The 16,238-nt window shown below is 31.3% G+C and overlaps 1 protein-coding gene across 1 annotated transcript; it reads right to left on the bottom strand.

The window, feature by feature from the left end:
• Window positions 1-2,247: 2,247 nt before the first annotated feature.
• Window positions 2,248-5,766, bottom strand: LOC107427219 (probable serine/threonine-protein kinase PIX13). The gene is made up of 6 exons (XM_048461732.2): window positions 5,261-5,766; window positions 4,541-4,863; window positions 3,749-3,884; window positions 3,478-3,620; window positions 3,136-3,259; window positions 2,248-3,035 (listed from the first exon to the last, which is right to left on the bottom strand). Exons 1-6 carry the CDS (start codon window positions 5,328-5,330, stop codon window positions 2,557-2,559), a joined length of 1,275 nt encoding a protein of 424 aa, XP_048317689.2. The 5' UTR covers window positions 5,331-5,766; the 3' UTR covers window positions 2,248-2,556.
• Between the last annotated feature and the right edge of the window lie 10,472 nt (window positions 5,767-16,238).

The following is a 16,238-nucleotide window of genomic DNA, read 5'->3' as shown; positions in this document are numbered from 1 at the left end:
AAATAAAAAACTATGCTTATAGTATAGAATAAATGATATTATTCACCAAAATAGTAAAATAAATTATATAAAAATATTTAAAATCATTAGAATTCCATCAAAATTTATTAAAGTCTATAATATAAGTCCCATAAACTTCATTAAATTTCATATAGAATTGTGACAAAATCCATATGGAGTTTGTTGAATTCTAAATAAATCTATGAATTCCATCAAGCATTTTAATTCTTTTAAAATCCATTAAATTCCTAATTGAATACACCCCTTTTATTGTTAGGTTCGTATACAATATGTGTAATAATCGATTGTTACATGGATAATGTGGTCTATCTAAAGGGATTGATTTCACGTATTATTTCACAATATTGAAGCATTTGTGCCATTGTCATTAAGTCTAAAAGCTACTTCAGATCCCCCGTTGGAGTCTAAGGAATTTCTTCAGTCCTTTAGGCACTGTTTGGTGTTTGGATGCATAAAGCAAGATGAAAAAGAAAAAGAAAAAAAAAAAAAAGGACAAAATGCAGCTTGGTATTGTGTTGGTTTTTCATTATATTTTACTTAATTATTTATAATTTGTTTACTTCAAATATTTTCAAATGTTTTGTAAGAATATATTAGTGGTCTCTAGAGACTTTTAGGCATCTCAAATAGTTATAAAATTCGAAAGAAAGAAATAAAGAAAATCAATGCAACTTCAAATTATGTTTGATTTGGTGTGTTTAACATTTTTGATCCTTTAAATTTGTGTATCGTGGGTTTCAATTTTTTCACTTGAGATCCAAAATTTTAATTTTTATATCATCATAAGCATTACATAGTTAACTCTTATAGTAGTGAACTTTATTTTCGTAACTTAAAATTTTGATTTTTTAAAATTAATAATATTTTTTTGTTTATAATAAAACATTAATTACTTCCGAAATTTTTATTATTTTTTAACTTATATTAAAACAAAAACAAAAACTGACAATCTTAATTGAAACAATTGAAATAAAAAAATTGATATACTCAATTTATAAAAAAATTGAAAATAAAAAGTCTAGATTGAAATTGAGAGCAAACTATATTGCTAAATGTAGTTAACCCTAGAACTTTTGAAGAAGTTCTTTTCAAAATTCCAAATAAATTTTATAAAGGCTTATTTTTTATATACAAACCATTTAAATAAAACAAAAAATATATAACAACTATATACACTATTTTTAATATCTAAAGTAATTTATACAATCCAAAAATCTAACAAAATCATGTATTTTTTACCACAAATCAAAGACAAAAACCTAATAGACTGAAGGTTACCAATGGACTGAAAATTAACTCAAAGACTCACTCTACCAAGTGGAAACCTGCACTCCGAAATCCATTTTGAAAGCCTTTTAATCTTGTATTTCTTAATGTTTTTTTACTTTTTGACAACATATTTTTTTGGAGTATTTAGATGAAAATTTCTAAACTTTTGAAGAATCATGAACTTTTGAACAACTTTGAATATATTCAATTGTGTATTTTTAAACATATTTGAATTTTTTTAATTTTGTACTTCCAAACATTTTTTAGGATTATATGGTGACAAATTTTTATATATCTCTGAAAACTACGATGTTGTATTTATGAACATCTTTAAAATTGTTCAAATTTGAATAATCAAATAGAACATCCCTGGATAATGTGCAATCCAATGAATAGTTTAAAATGTATATATGTTTCATTTGTTGGTAAATGACAAATAAAAATAGAAATAAAAATTACAAGACAAAACTTATCATTGCAAAATACAAAAGAAAAACTAAATACAACTTACAAGTTCATGCTTTTTAACTTTCATGATTTGTATGACAACTGTGTTTACAATCTTCATTTATGGTAAAGTTAGATAGAGAGAGTTATATGTTGCATATAATTTTAAATAGGTTTAATGAGTAAGTATATTTAATAATAATTTTAAATAGGAACAATTTATAATAGGACTATATGTGGTTCATTTGTTAGTGTTACTAAAACTTCTATTTTTATTTTTCATATAAGAATTTAATTTCCATCTTGTTTTTCCTTTTCTTTATTGTAATATTAATTAGTTCCACAGGGTCAATTGTCCATTGGTAAATAAATGTAACATTACTCATTACCAAGAGCGGACCAAATCTTTAAGCCCCATAGGCCACAGAAACATAAATTTTCGAAAATAGTCCCCTCTTCTTCATCCTCCTTCCACCTTCTACATATAGCAAAAGGCATCTAGACCTAGCAGAATAAAAGTTTGAATTTGCCTTATGATAGATTTGGTTGGTCAAAGGGTAATGCGATATAATGCAATAATAAATTGCTCTACAAAAACAAAGTAGTGAGTCTGCCAACTGCTTGCTAAGCACAGTTCAATAGACCTACTGAAATAATTACAGCTTCACATCTAAAATACATGTTTAGTACAGAAGATAACTACAATGACACCAAACACATTGTAGTAATTGAAACCATCTGATATGAGATCATAAGAGCAAAGTGATTTACCAACAGCGGCCATACCACAAAACCCTGCATTTGCAGACAACAGATGTATCAAAGAGACCTTACTCTTTGTGAGTATACTTTTGAGGAGGATGAGGATTGGTGTGCTCGACCACCGTACTCCTGCCTAGGATGAAGTGGAGAACGATGATGCAAAGGTTGCTGTCCCTGACGATGAGCCTCACGGTTAGTTGAACGATTCCTAGGCTCCCTTGGTCTTTCAGCAGCTGTTTCAATCCATTCCAATGTTTCCACGACATCTTTCATAGATGGCCTGTGCTTTTGCTCAGCTTCAATACATTTTAGAGAAAGACTAGCTAAGTTGAACGCAGCTTTGGATGGATATCTTCCTTCCAACCTGGAGTCTATAATGTTTTTCAACTTTCTTTTATCTGATAAATATGGTTTTATCCAGTCTACCAAATTATGTTTGCCATTTGGCCGATTAGTATCAAGTGCCCGCAACCCTGTTAGTATCTCTATCAATACGACACCAAACCCGTACACATCACTCTTTACATACAGATGCCCTGTTCAATCAGAATTTATCAAAGCAAGATCAAAAGCTTGAGCTTGACAGCCAGTTGGCCTTTGAAAATGCACGAGTTTGAAAAATTATGTGGATTTTACCTGTGGCAACATATTCAGGAGCAGCATAACCATATGTTCCCATAACCCGTGTTGTCACATGGGACCGACTAGCTGAAGGACCCAATTTAGCCAAGCCAAAGTCAGAAAGCTTGGCCGTATAGGACTGCATTATGATTAGAAGTTAGAACAAGTCTATCGCATTTATATTCTCTTGCTTAACAAGACCACACCCCATCCATCTCATATTGTGAATGAGACATAATTTATTCAACAATAAAATCTGTAGCCTTTATTTTCACCATGATGACAAGGGGGCACTTGGTGAAAAATATGGTAAGACGAAAAACAACATTCAAAGTTTTCAATGCAATAGAAATTTACCCCATCAAGTAGTATATTTGAGGCTTTGAAATCCCGGTAAATTACTTGCTTCTCTGATGTGTGTAAGAATGCCAGGCCTCGAGCGGCTCCAATTGCAATTTTAAGCCGTATGTCCCATGGAAGTGGTTGAACAGCTGCACCTCCTGCAGTAGCAAAAAACGGAAAAATGAACTCAATTTACTTGAAAAAGCATGAGTCTGTGCATAGGCAAATGCTAGTATCTGTCAATAGATGGTATTGTAAAAACTCAATTATGCTTGTCTGCTCTTACTTCCAAATAGATGATTTTCCAAGCTGCCCTTTTGCATGAACTCATACACAAGCAGCAGCTCAGTATCCTCCCATGAGTATCCCAACAGCTTTACAAGGTTAGGATGAGAGAGTCGCCCCAAGAAGTTAACCTCTGACTACAGAAAATGAATAATGAAATGAGCATAGAACATGCAAATAAAAATGACTAGCTCTGAAAATAATATTGAAACTTGGTGAAATTTGCAAGCAGTTCCTAAAGCCACAGGATGTTTGTGTACATGAAGAGCGAAAGAGAGAGACACAGTAAAGGATTTAAAACTAAAAGCAACTCTTAACTTTTTTCATATTGAACTGAATATCACAATATTGTGTAATCATAATATGAAAAAACAGATATCTAGAAACATTACACATTGTAGAAGATTGCCATTATCTACAAAACTCCATATGGCCCTGAAAGTAGTCATGTTTGGATGCCAACGGCTAACCCATGATCCAACCACATCTTTGCACTTCGGAATAAAAACCGAGTTCAGTATCGTAGCATTCCAAGTTCCAAACATAGTTAACTAATTCACGCTTAGTTTCATAACAAATATTCATTTCTATAAACAGGGCTTCACAATTACAGATAAAATCACAATTCACATGGAATTATGAAACTCTTACTTACCATATTTATGAAGCCATGAAAGAAAAAGGAAATTTAGGTACAAACTTATGGCATAAGACGTGCAACTGAAAGTATTTGAAAGAGATCAAAGGAATATCATTTAACTATATCATTCTCTGTCAAATTCGGTAGAATTACCTGCCATTCCTCAAATCCTTGCAAGCTCTCAGAATTTAATTTTTTGACTGCAATCACAGTACTACTTCCGCTCTTTGTTGGATATTTCTCATCAAGCCATCCTTTGTAGACTTTTCCAAATCCTCCTTCACCAAGCACTGTATCAGCTCTAAAGTTTTTGGTTGCAGCCTTCAATTCTGCAAAAGAGAAAACCCTCAAGTTTGGGGTGGGTAAGATCTGCCCATTTGGATAATTCTCATCGCCGCTGGACACCGAGAACCGACTATTCCTAGAGATATTACTTTCCCCTGAAGATGTGGTATTGCTGGTGGTCTGAGATATCCCTGTATAGATGCACAGTCAAAATTAGAAGTGACAATCAATAACATTGTTTTTTGGTATTCTTCGTGCAGTAAACCTCATGAGAATCAAGTTCATCACAAAGCTAAGAAATTCCTAAGAAGAAAATTTTCTGAACATAACAGTATCGCCCATCTGTCATCTGATTAGAGGTCAACAACACAATTCCAATAACAATGCATGAAATTCAAGATTGACAATTGTGGAACAGAAAATGCGTAGACATGAATAATATGAAACTGAATTAAACTGATCACAGACATCTGCCAAGACAACAAAACCCAGAAGAGAAATTGAGGTAATGGATGGACTTTGACGAATAAACAAGAACACTATTAAAAAATGAAATGAAAAAAATGAAAAAACCAAATTATGGGTTACCTGAGCTGAGTTGACCAGTAGTAATTGGAGATGAATTTTTCTCAGTTGGAGAACCCCAGCAAATCCCCATATGTATCTCTCTCTTGCTCTTCCTGTTGAATCCAACACAGACAAAGAGAAGGGTATGGATTTTGTTCTTTCCAGGATTCAATAGGAAGAAACAGCAGCAGTCAGAGAAAGAGCAGAGGAGACTCTCGTAGGGGATAAGCGCGTATAATGCTTATAATCTAAACAGACAGAAAGATCAATGCTTTTCAACTCCTTTGCTTTTAACCAATCTGTCTAATTCAACACCACCCTCAAGTTGGTCTCTCCCTCTCTTTCTTTGTTGCAAGAAAAGAACGAAAAATATAAAGAAAAAAAAAAATTGCTCTTTTGTTTATCTTTCTTGACCTTGAATTCCTTTTCCTCGATCCACTGTACGACAAACTTCTAGCCGTGTTACAGCATTTTAAGTTAGCGGTAAAAAACCAGACAATGCAAATGCAAAACCAATAAACAGAAGGTTTTTTTATGTAAAGACTGAGTCTAACAAAGAATAAAAAAGGGTAGGTGGTAAAACTGAGAACCTCTCACGCAAATGCAGGGCCACAACATTTGTTCTAAGTCAACTGCCGTGGCTCGTGGTTAAGGACCGGTTAGTCATTTATATGAACATATTCAATTCAAACTTCAAGAAAAAGGAAAATTTTGAAAATTGAAGAAAGCGACTTTGCAAGGATGTCCAAAAAGCCTGTTTGACCAAATATACCAAATTTAAGGGTGACTCTCAGCTTTCAGGAATCAAACCCATCTCTAATTTATTTGCTTTTGTTAGACTGAATGTAATGAATCTTGATCTTTACAACTTCTCTTTTTAGTTCTTACTCTCTAGACTGCCAAGAATCTTGTCTTTGGAGCAAATTTAAAACTGGTTGTCTATAAAGAATTTAAATTTAAAACAATATATATGATTCAGACAAAATGGGAGTTTTTGTATGTGCAATGGAATATTTTAATCTTGCTTTTTGTATTTGCCTTTAGACTAGTTATATATGATTGGAGAAAAATTGGACGCGTCTTGTGAAAATCTGATTATTTTTTATTGGTGGGTTCAATCTCCATTAATACTTACTTTTTTAGTTGACTATTCTTACTTTTTGTTTTTTTTTTTTCTTCAAAAATTAAAAAATGAACAAGGTTGAAAACTATTAGTGACCCCTGTATACGTAAGAAAGTTTACTATTTGAGTAAAAAACAAACAAAAAGTATATGATTGCTTTATTTTCTTCACTATAAATACTGAGTGAGGAAAAAATAAATAAAAATAAAAGATACAAACTTTGAGGGAAAAAAGAAAAAGAGAATGCTTGTTTTATTCACTACAGATACTGATTACGGAAAAAAAATATATATATATAGTACACAAACTTTGGGGAAAATAATGGGAACCTCAAGCATGATCCTGGTCAAAATGGTTTGGAAATAGCAATAATTTTATAATTACTAATTAGAATAAATTTAAAATGATCAAATCTTTTTATTAAAATTTTGATATCCATGATTTGATATATTTTAAATAGTTCAATTCTCTCATATATATATATATATATATATATAAAGTAATATTAATTTAACATCATTAAAAAACTATCAAATAATTGATTATCAAAATTTTGATAAAAATATTTAATACCTATAATATTGCTCTATTACTTATGTGATTGTACGGACAGCTAGGTCCATGCTATATTTGATATTGAATTTTATTTATTTATTTATTTTTTTGGCTATAGAGGGAAAGAGATAAAATAAAAATTATCTATATACAATCTTTATACGGACCATGTCATAATAATCAAATAAACACTGATAAACACTGTTTACATGGAAGTATTTATATGCTATATTTATTTATTTGGAGTTGAATTCAAAATTATTATTTATTTATATTGAAAAATAATAATTATTTTTTAAATTTTAAATGTAATTTGTCCTTTTAGTGCTGACTTTGTGGAACCGTTTTTGTCGTGAAGGACACTAACAGAGGGACAATGGGGTTCAGTGGAAAATGAAAGCCTACAATATGAGATTCATGATGGCGGAATCAAAATATGTAATCGCTTCGGTGGCTTGCCATTTGAGTGCAAAGTATACATAAGAGTTTCTGCAACTTGATCTGGATGCACATTTTCTTTGGAATCTAAGAGTGAAGCCGCCCCACTCCATGAAGATATCAAAACAAACACCCAGAAAAATGATTATATATTAGGTGGCATTAACCATCATGTATGTAATATTCATAGACTTAGCCAATAGTTGAACCATTGAAAGTATAATTCTAAATCCAAAATTCAATATAGGCATAAATATAGACCTTTCATATTGAATTTTGTCATTGACGAGAACAACTGTTTTGTTAAATTTATGATACAACTCATCTCGTCACATAACAACAGAAAAAAAAAAAAGAAAAAAGAAAAAAAATAGTAGAATGTGTATCATGGACCATTCCACTATAACACCTTTATTGGTTCATTACCACCAAAAAAAAAAAAAAAAAAAAGTACCTTTGGCGCTGTGTATTTGGACATGAGTGATGGAGATGGTGTATAGGGATGAAGATTTTAAAGGGTATATGTCTATTACGTTGTTTGGTAATGGTAAGTGAGGAAGGAAAAAATTAATAATTCTTTTTTAAATATATATTTCATGGCTAATAAATGATGAATGGATATTTTTTTTTCTATTGAAAATGAAAATTATAAACTCAAAATCATTGTATAAGAAAATAATAATTTTTATCAATAGTATATTTTGCAGGGACAAACAACTAATTCTTAATAATAAAGAATTTTATTAAATATTTACTATTTACTTCCCTAAGACACTAAAGTATTTACTTGATTTGTTTCATCTAAATATCTTTTTGTAAAAGTTACTCGTTCAAAAATTTTTGCTATAGTGAACATCTTATGATAAATATCAAATATATTATGAGCATCATTTATTATTTAACCCAAAAATTTAAAAAAAAAAATTCATCCAAAAAAAAATAAAAAAGGTTCCACCCAAAAAAAGGAAAAAAAAAGAAGAAGAAGATTTTTTTAAAGATCTATACGGCCATATATATATATATATATATATATACTGGCATATGGGAGTACTTTATGGTGCAAACCGCACCAAAAGCCGATTTTTTTTTTTTTTCCAAAAAGCATTGGCTTTACTATGTAAGACTGGGCAAAACCCGACTAGGACCAACCAACCCGTCCGAATCGAACTATTTGGGTCGGTTTGGGTTGGTTTTTAAGTCTTAATCAGGTCGGTTCGGTTACAGATTCATTGGATCCGTGGTTTTCGGTTTGGGTTACGGGTGGGTAGAAAATTTACCCAACCCAAACCAAACCGACCCATACCAATCGTCTCTCGTCTCTTTCCACCTCTCCAGGAATTTGATGCTTGAAAATTAAAAAGGAAATCTGCTCTCTGCCAGTCTGCCTTCAGGAAATCTCTTATTCTCTGCCAGTCTGCCTTCGTCTCTCGTCTCTTTCCACCTCTCCAGGAATTTGATGCTTGAAAATTAAAAAGGAAATCTCTTGCTCTCTACCAGTCTGCCTTCGTCTCTCGTCTCTTTCCACCTCTCCAGGAACTTTTCTAAGGTTAGTCATTTCTCAGATTGTATTATTGCTTCTCTCTCTCTCTCTCTCTCTCTCTCTCTCTCTCTGTGTATGGTGTGGCACCGTCGGGCATCGACAACTAATCGGACAGATTAGGGTTCAGCTTCTCTGTTAGGGTTTTGTTTTCATGCTTTTTTTTCTCATTTGTTTCTCTCTCTTTCTCACAGATCTAGCCAGTGGTATTTGAAGAGAAGGATACCATTCGAGCTTCAATGGTAGTTTCTTAACATCACTGTGAGTTTCTCTCTCTCTCTCTCTCTCTCTAAAAACCCCTAATTTTATTTCTTTTTGTGTAGCATATCCGAACCAATCAAATTTTTTTTCAGTTTGTAAAGTAGGCAATAAGACTTTCTCCTTTAATTTGTTATTATTTTTTTTTCTTAAAACCACAATTTAGACAAATTATAGGATGTTACCAAGTTTTGCTGTGTTTGAATTCCTTATTAATCACTTTCTATCATTAGTTTATCATGCCCCTGATTCTTTCCCAGTCATACAATTACCAAATATTTGTTTTTCTTGTGCCTTAGTCTAGTCTGGGGTGATTTGATTTCTTAGATTAAGCATATTATGTTTCTTTAACCTTAAGATATTGGACTTCCATGTAGAACTTTGTTTCCTCAACTTATGGGCATCATGCAGTTGTTGTTCTGCATTCGATGCCCTTTCCGAAAGTTTTCCTATTGCAATGCATTTCGAGTGCAATTATTTGTTAGCCTAATATAAACCATAGCATCTAGTGCATAAATTTTGTATTAATGTCTCGCAAATCAATTAAATTGGCATACTTTCTAGCTGATTTTCTGTTAACCTGTATGAGCACTGTTCGATTAATGAGTCTTATGTATCATTTCAATTTCAATTTTGGGCAAAATGATTATACGACACCTGCCTACACAATCAATCCGTGGATGTCTATACAGTTCAACAAATCATTAAACATTTGTTTAGATTATATGTATATATATGCTGTTTTCTACTTAGTAGGGAAAGAAAAGACATAAAAAGTTTTATATTTCTTTCTTTTAAAGTAAATATGTAAGGGAAATTCAGATATAAAATGGTTTGCACATGTTTTTTGCACAGAGGAACAACTTCATTTGTTGTTTTTCTTCCTTACTTGGGTTCTAAATAAGAAAATGGCTGTCATTTAAATTTTGATTTTTGCTCTTTGATTACATTCATTGGTAATTAACTAATTTGATATGAGGAAAGATTAAATATATATATATATATATATATATATATATATATATATCTATGCATTGTGAGAACTTTCTCCTTTAATTTCATATGAATTCATTTTAGATTTTAATTATTTGTATAATTATCCAGATTTACAACATAGGTTGGTTTGTTAGCTAACTGAGCTACTCACTGTTGGCCTCAACTAGAAAGCATCCTGAGAGGAACAAGAAGGATAGGATTCCAAGCTTCGTTTGATTTTGGTTGAGAAATTTGGAGGAAAGTTATTAGACTTTTTTCTCATTATTTTTGCATCAATTTGTGAAATTTGAAGTTCATTAGAAGTGGGAAGGTGAAAATTAGTTTTGGAAAGTGTAGTGAAGCTTAGGCTGTGAAATTGTTTGCTGTGAAGTTTGGAGATTGTGAAGTGAAATTTGTGTTATTTGATTGCTATGAAGTTATTATGAACAATGTGTGAATCTCATATTGATTGCATCCACAACATCAAAACATCAAGCCATTAAATGTGTCATCGGATATGCATCTAAAAACCCTTCACATTTTTCTTCCCTTTAATATGGACTTTACTCCTAAATCTTTTAAAACTGATCCTAAATTTATTTTTCATTTTTTTCTATTTTTTCCGATAGGATTTGATTCTAATGTGTCAACAGATTTTTTTTTCTTTTTTTGAGTAAACCGATAACCAAAAAAAAAAAAAAAAAAAAAAAAAAACAGCAAGCACCTTAATGTAGTAAATTAATTAAAACTAATTCTTTTCACATGGATGTGCATGAAATCTTATTATACTTTTTGTTTTCTTGTTTCTTTTTATATGTTTTTCAATATATTTTTTTGTTTTTAATAGGTTATAGATGGATGAGTACCACAATGATTTGTATGATATTAATGAATTGGAAGAATATCTAAATGAATCAGAGAAAGCTGAGTCTCAACCTTCAAAATCGGATAAATCTTATAAGACACAAAAGAGAAAACCTTCTAGGGCTCCATCTTGGGTTTGGGAACATTTTGAAAAAATTCCAGATAGTGATCCAAGTAATCCTAGATGCAAATGTAAATATTGTGGGGTAGATTATGCATGTGATACTAAGAGGTGTGGAACTAGTACGTTACGGAATCATTTGATGAACCAATGCAAGAAATACCCTAATAGGACAGTGGAAAAAAGCCAACAAGTTCTTTCTTTCGATAGTAGTAGTAGTAATTTGGTGTGTACAAGTACAACATTTAGTAAAGAGGCATGTAGGCTTGCATGTGCTCAAATGATCATCATAGACGAGTTGCCATTTAGCCATGTTGAAGGGGAAGGGTTTAGAAAGTTTTGTAATACTTTGAACCCTAAGTATGAACCTCCATCTCGTAGAACAATTTCTAGAGATGTGTTTCAATTGTACTTAGATGAGAAAAAAATTTTGAAAAGTGTGTTTTCATTGAGGAAGCAAAGGGTTTGTCTTATGACGGATACATGGACTTCCATTCAAAATAACAATTATATGACTCTTACCGCTCATTTCATTGATGATGATTGGAAGTTGCATAAGAGAATTATAAATTTTTGTATTGTCCAAAATCACAAGGGTGAGACAATTGGTAAGGTTATAGAAAATTGTTTAATTGAATGGGGTATTAAAAGGGTTTTCACAATAACGGTTGATAATGCTTCTTCAAATGATGTGGCTATTAATTTTGTGAAAAAAAGATTAGATTATTGGAAAGAAAATGTTTTGGATGGTGAGTTTTTGCATGTTCGTTGTGCTGCACATATTGTAAATTTGATTGTGACATTTGGATTAAGGGAAATTCATGATAGTATTGCTGGAATTCGTAATGCTATTAGATATGTTCGATCATCGCCTTCAAGGTTAACCAAATTTAAAGAATGTGTAGAAAAGGAGAAGATGGAATTTAGAGAAACCGTGGTTTTGGATGTGTCTACTAGGTGGAATTCTACCTATTTGATGTTGAATTCGGCTTTGAAGTATCAAAAAGCTTTTGATAGGATGGTAGATGATGATGGTTTTTTCTTGGATATTTTGAGGAGGATGAAGTTGGAAGGAAGAGAGCTGGGCCACCTCAAAGTAAAGACTGGGATAGTGCAAGGGTTTTTGTGAAATTTCTTGCTACTTTTTATGAGATTACCTTAAAATTTAGTGCATTTTTTACTGTTACTTCTAATATATGTTTTCATGAATTGAGTTTGATGTATAATGCACTTGTTGAATGAAGTAATAGTCAAAACCATTTGATGGCCGATATGGCAAAGAAAATATTGACAAAGTTCGAGAAATATTGGGGTTTACTTGGAAATGTCAACAAGTTGTTACTTATTGCCGTTGTGCTTGATCCACGATATAAGCTAGAATATGTATCATATCTTTTTGAGGATGCTTATGAAAGTAGTATGGTTAAATCTTTGACTAAGGATGTGAAAGATACTTTATATAATCTTTATGACTTTTATAAAGAAGTTGATTCTATGGATGAGAGTTCTAAAGTGTCTAATCCTAATGATAATCAATCAATACAAGCACAACAAAGTGGGATGATGGTGGATTCAATGGATGATGGAAGTATAGATGATCGTCGGCGTTTGAAAGAATCACAATTTAAAAAAAGAAAAATGGAGAAAAATGTATTGGAAATAAAAAATGAGGTTGATAAATTTTTGTTTGATCCATGTGAGGATGTGGAGAGTGAGAAATTTGATATTTTGGCTTGGTGGAAAAATAATTGCACAAAATATCGAATTTTATCTCAAATTGCAAGAGATGTATATGTCATTCCAGTTTCTACAGTAGCATCTGAATCTGCATTTAGTACCGGAATACGTATTCTTGATGCATTTCGCAGTTCATTGGGTCCAAAAATGGTGGAGGCTTTGATTTGTTCACAAAATTGGTTGAAATCAAATCCTATGAGATATGATTATAGAGTTGAAGTACCAATTGAGGATGTTACATATAATGATTCTATTGAATCAGGTACGATTTTTTTTAATTATTTGTAATTTTATTTTTATCATGTTTTTTAGAGCTTTTTAATTTTTTTTAGTAATATTTACAACGTCTTTTTAGTATTTATTGATTAATTTAATATTATATTTTAATTTGTTTAGGAGCATCTTGTGTTACAAAACAAAATCTACCTCCATCTAATTGATCTATGATTGCTTGGTAAGTTTGTTGTTAATTCCAATTATTTTTTAAATTAGATACTATTTTAGTAATATACTAAATTGCACTTAAGTTTATTGATTGCTAGTTACATTTAATATTTAATGTGTAATTTTAATGCTTGTTGAAGGATGAATGGAATATGGCTTTGCATGGCATATTGTGATAATGGGATTGTGGTTGATGGTGGTTGCTCGTGGAATGAAGTGTGTGGAAGAAGACTATTTAAAATAATTTTTATTTTTATGTATTGTTAGTTTATTAAATTCTAAGTTAATTTTGAAGTTTAAAATATCAAATATGGTTGTATTCTATTTTATAACTAATATTGGTTGTAAACTTGTTGGAGAATTTATTTGTTGTTGTATGATGTATTTGTATAATTAGGTGATAGCTATAAACTTGTATTGTAGTTGTATAGTTTTATGTTGTATTATTTCACATGTTTGATGCTTAATAGTTAGTTTATTTAGTATTTTTACTTAGGTGAATGTATGTTAAAATTATTTAAGTTAGATAATAGTTTGAAAAAGATGTTTAATTTAAAATATAATGCATGAATAATAATATAATTAAAGATTGATAATTAAAAAGGCCTAAAAAATATTTTAAACAATTTTGGCTCAATGTATCAAAATTCATATCTCAAAATAGTAAAAATAAAAAAATTTGGGCCGAAACCCATCATGAGGTCCAAACTGGCCCAAACCAAAAATAAAAAAATTTGGGTTGAAGCTCATCATGAGGCCCAAACCGGCCTAAACCAAAAATAAAAAAAATTGGGCCGAAGCCCATCATAAAGCCCAAACCGGCCCAAACCGTGAACCCAACCCAAACCGAACAATGATCGTCGGTTCGGTTTGGTTCGGGTTGAATGTGACAGTCGGTTCGGTTCAGTTTTGTATCCAACTCAAACCAAATTAGTCGGTTCGGTTTTAAAAAGTCCACAAAACCGAACCAATCCGAACCGAGCCCACCCCTTACTACTAGAAGCCATGAGGAAGACGAAGTGGTTAAGACGGTTTGAGGTGGAGTGAGAGAAGGAAAAATATAAGTCACATGACATTTTAATTCCAAATTTAATCTTTGATAAATTCAATGATTAAGATTAAAGTTTTAGATTTCATTAGAATCCAAAAATCTTGGATAGGAGCTTTGCTCCACACATACACACACACACACACACACACATATATATATATATATATTCTTTTTCTTGTTTTGTGTCTAATATCCAATGAAATTCTTCCCTAATCATTTATAAAGGCAAATTCTATTTAGACGTTATCAATTTTATAAATAATTATACATAGATCCAACAATTTTGAAAAATTATCATTAAATCTCTCTTTAATTTTCCACATATATAAAAATGAATCTATTTTTCAGTTTTTTTCAATTAATTTTTACATGTAAAGCGAAAAAAAATGGTTAAGAATCAATTTTTTATGATTGAATAATATGTACAAATACAACTATAGCCATCAATTATTAGCAAATAAGGTTTAAATAATGATTTTACAAAAATATAAAATTTAATGGTAATTAGGACAAAAGTGAGGGAATCTAAATAAATTTTTTCTTTATTTATAATTGGCCAATAAGATCCACTGGTCTAAAGATGACAAAGGGACAATATGAGAGAGGGTTGGGGGTAGCCGTCCCTGATTTCCACCCCACAAGGATTTCCCATCCTCATTCCCCACTTAATAGGGAGTTAAGGCGGAGTAGGAATTTTCTTAATTGCCCCATTTAATTACCTTCTTATTTTATATTTTAAAATATTATGTGTTTTTAAATAATATATTTAAAACTTGCTAGTATTTTCCTATATTTTTTAAGCCAACAATATATATATAGGTCCTTCTATGGTCAAGTCGGACCTGACTAATATGGTGTGGTCCAAAACATAGGAAAATGGCCAACCATTGGATTCCATCTTATTAGTTGAGCAGCTCAAATTCTTCCTTGTCACACATGGAAAAAAAATTTGCATGACAAAAAACATTCCTTTAACCTTTCCGCTATTCATTTCCTTCCTACTTGCACTACTATTTCGCACAGACGATTTCAAATTTCCCAAATCCACCATCTCCCGCTAACACCATCATTCCAGCCCAACGTGAGGACTGACTTCACCATTTAAAAAATCTCAAATCCAGCCCAACCAGTCATCGTTCAAAACTAGAAAGAGTCATTGTCGTAAGTGGCAAACCACTGCCATGAGTACCATACTTAGGGGTTTCCACTACCCAGGCCTTCTCATTAACAATCCCAAATCTATTTACAGCTTGGATTAAAGATTAGTATTTGTGAGCCATTGATTTTTTTTTTTTTCGTTCTTTGTATTGTAATCAACAACATTAAGCAACAAAAGATTGTATTTTCAGAAAAGCTTCATAGCATAATCAATCTGCACTGTACACCATTCAGGAAAAGTTGGCATCACATCTTACTTTGAAACTTTACTTACAATGTGTATTAATTTTGAAGATAAAACAATCAGGTTAGATTTTAAGATAAAAATTTTATATTATCATAATGTGTATTAATGAACGTGCTATTTTGTTCATATTAAAAAAAAAAAAGAAACATTGAAAGAGGAGAAGAGGAAGCTCCAATTCCAAGAAGTAAAGGTTTCACCCCTTTTTTATACATGTTTTTATTATGCATCTTATAATTTTTATTGCTTCCATCCCTTTGTTGTGAGCTGGATTTATTTAAATTTTTATTTTTTTCAGTATATGACCAAGTGTTGTGAGTTTGACAATATGAATAAGTGTGACAATAGATATAAAGATAACAATACTTAATTGATGCAGTGGCTGTATATAACACAAGATTGATTCCGTGGATGTATATATTTCGCTACAGTGTTAACATGGTGACGTAAGAACATAAAAATTAGTTGCAGCAGAAATTTGGCTGTGATTCTTA

Source organism: Ziziphus jujuba, chromosome 9 (assembly GCF_031755915.1).
Source record: "Ziziphus jujuba cultivar Dongzao chromosome 9, ASM3175591v1".
NCBI classification, from domain to species: domain Eukaryota; kingdom Viridiplantae; phylum Streptophyta; class Magnoliopsida; order Rosales; family Rhamnaceae; genus Ziziphus; species Ziziphus jujuba.
This window is presented reverse-complemented; position numbering and strand designations above follow the sequence as displayed.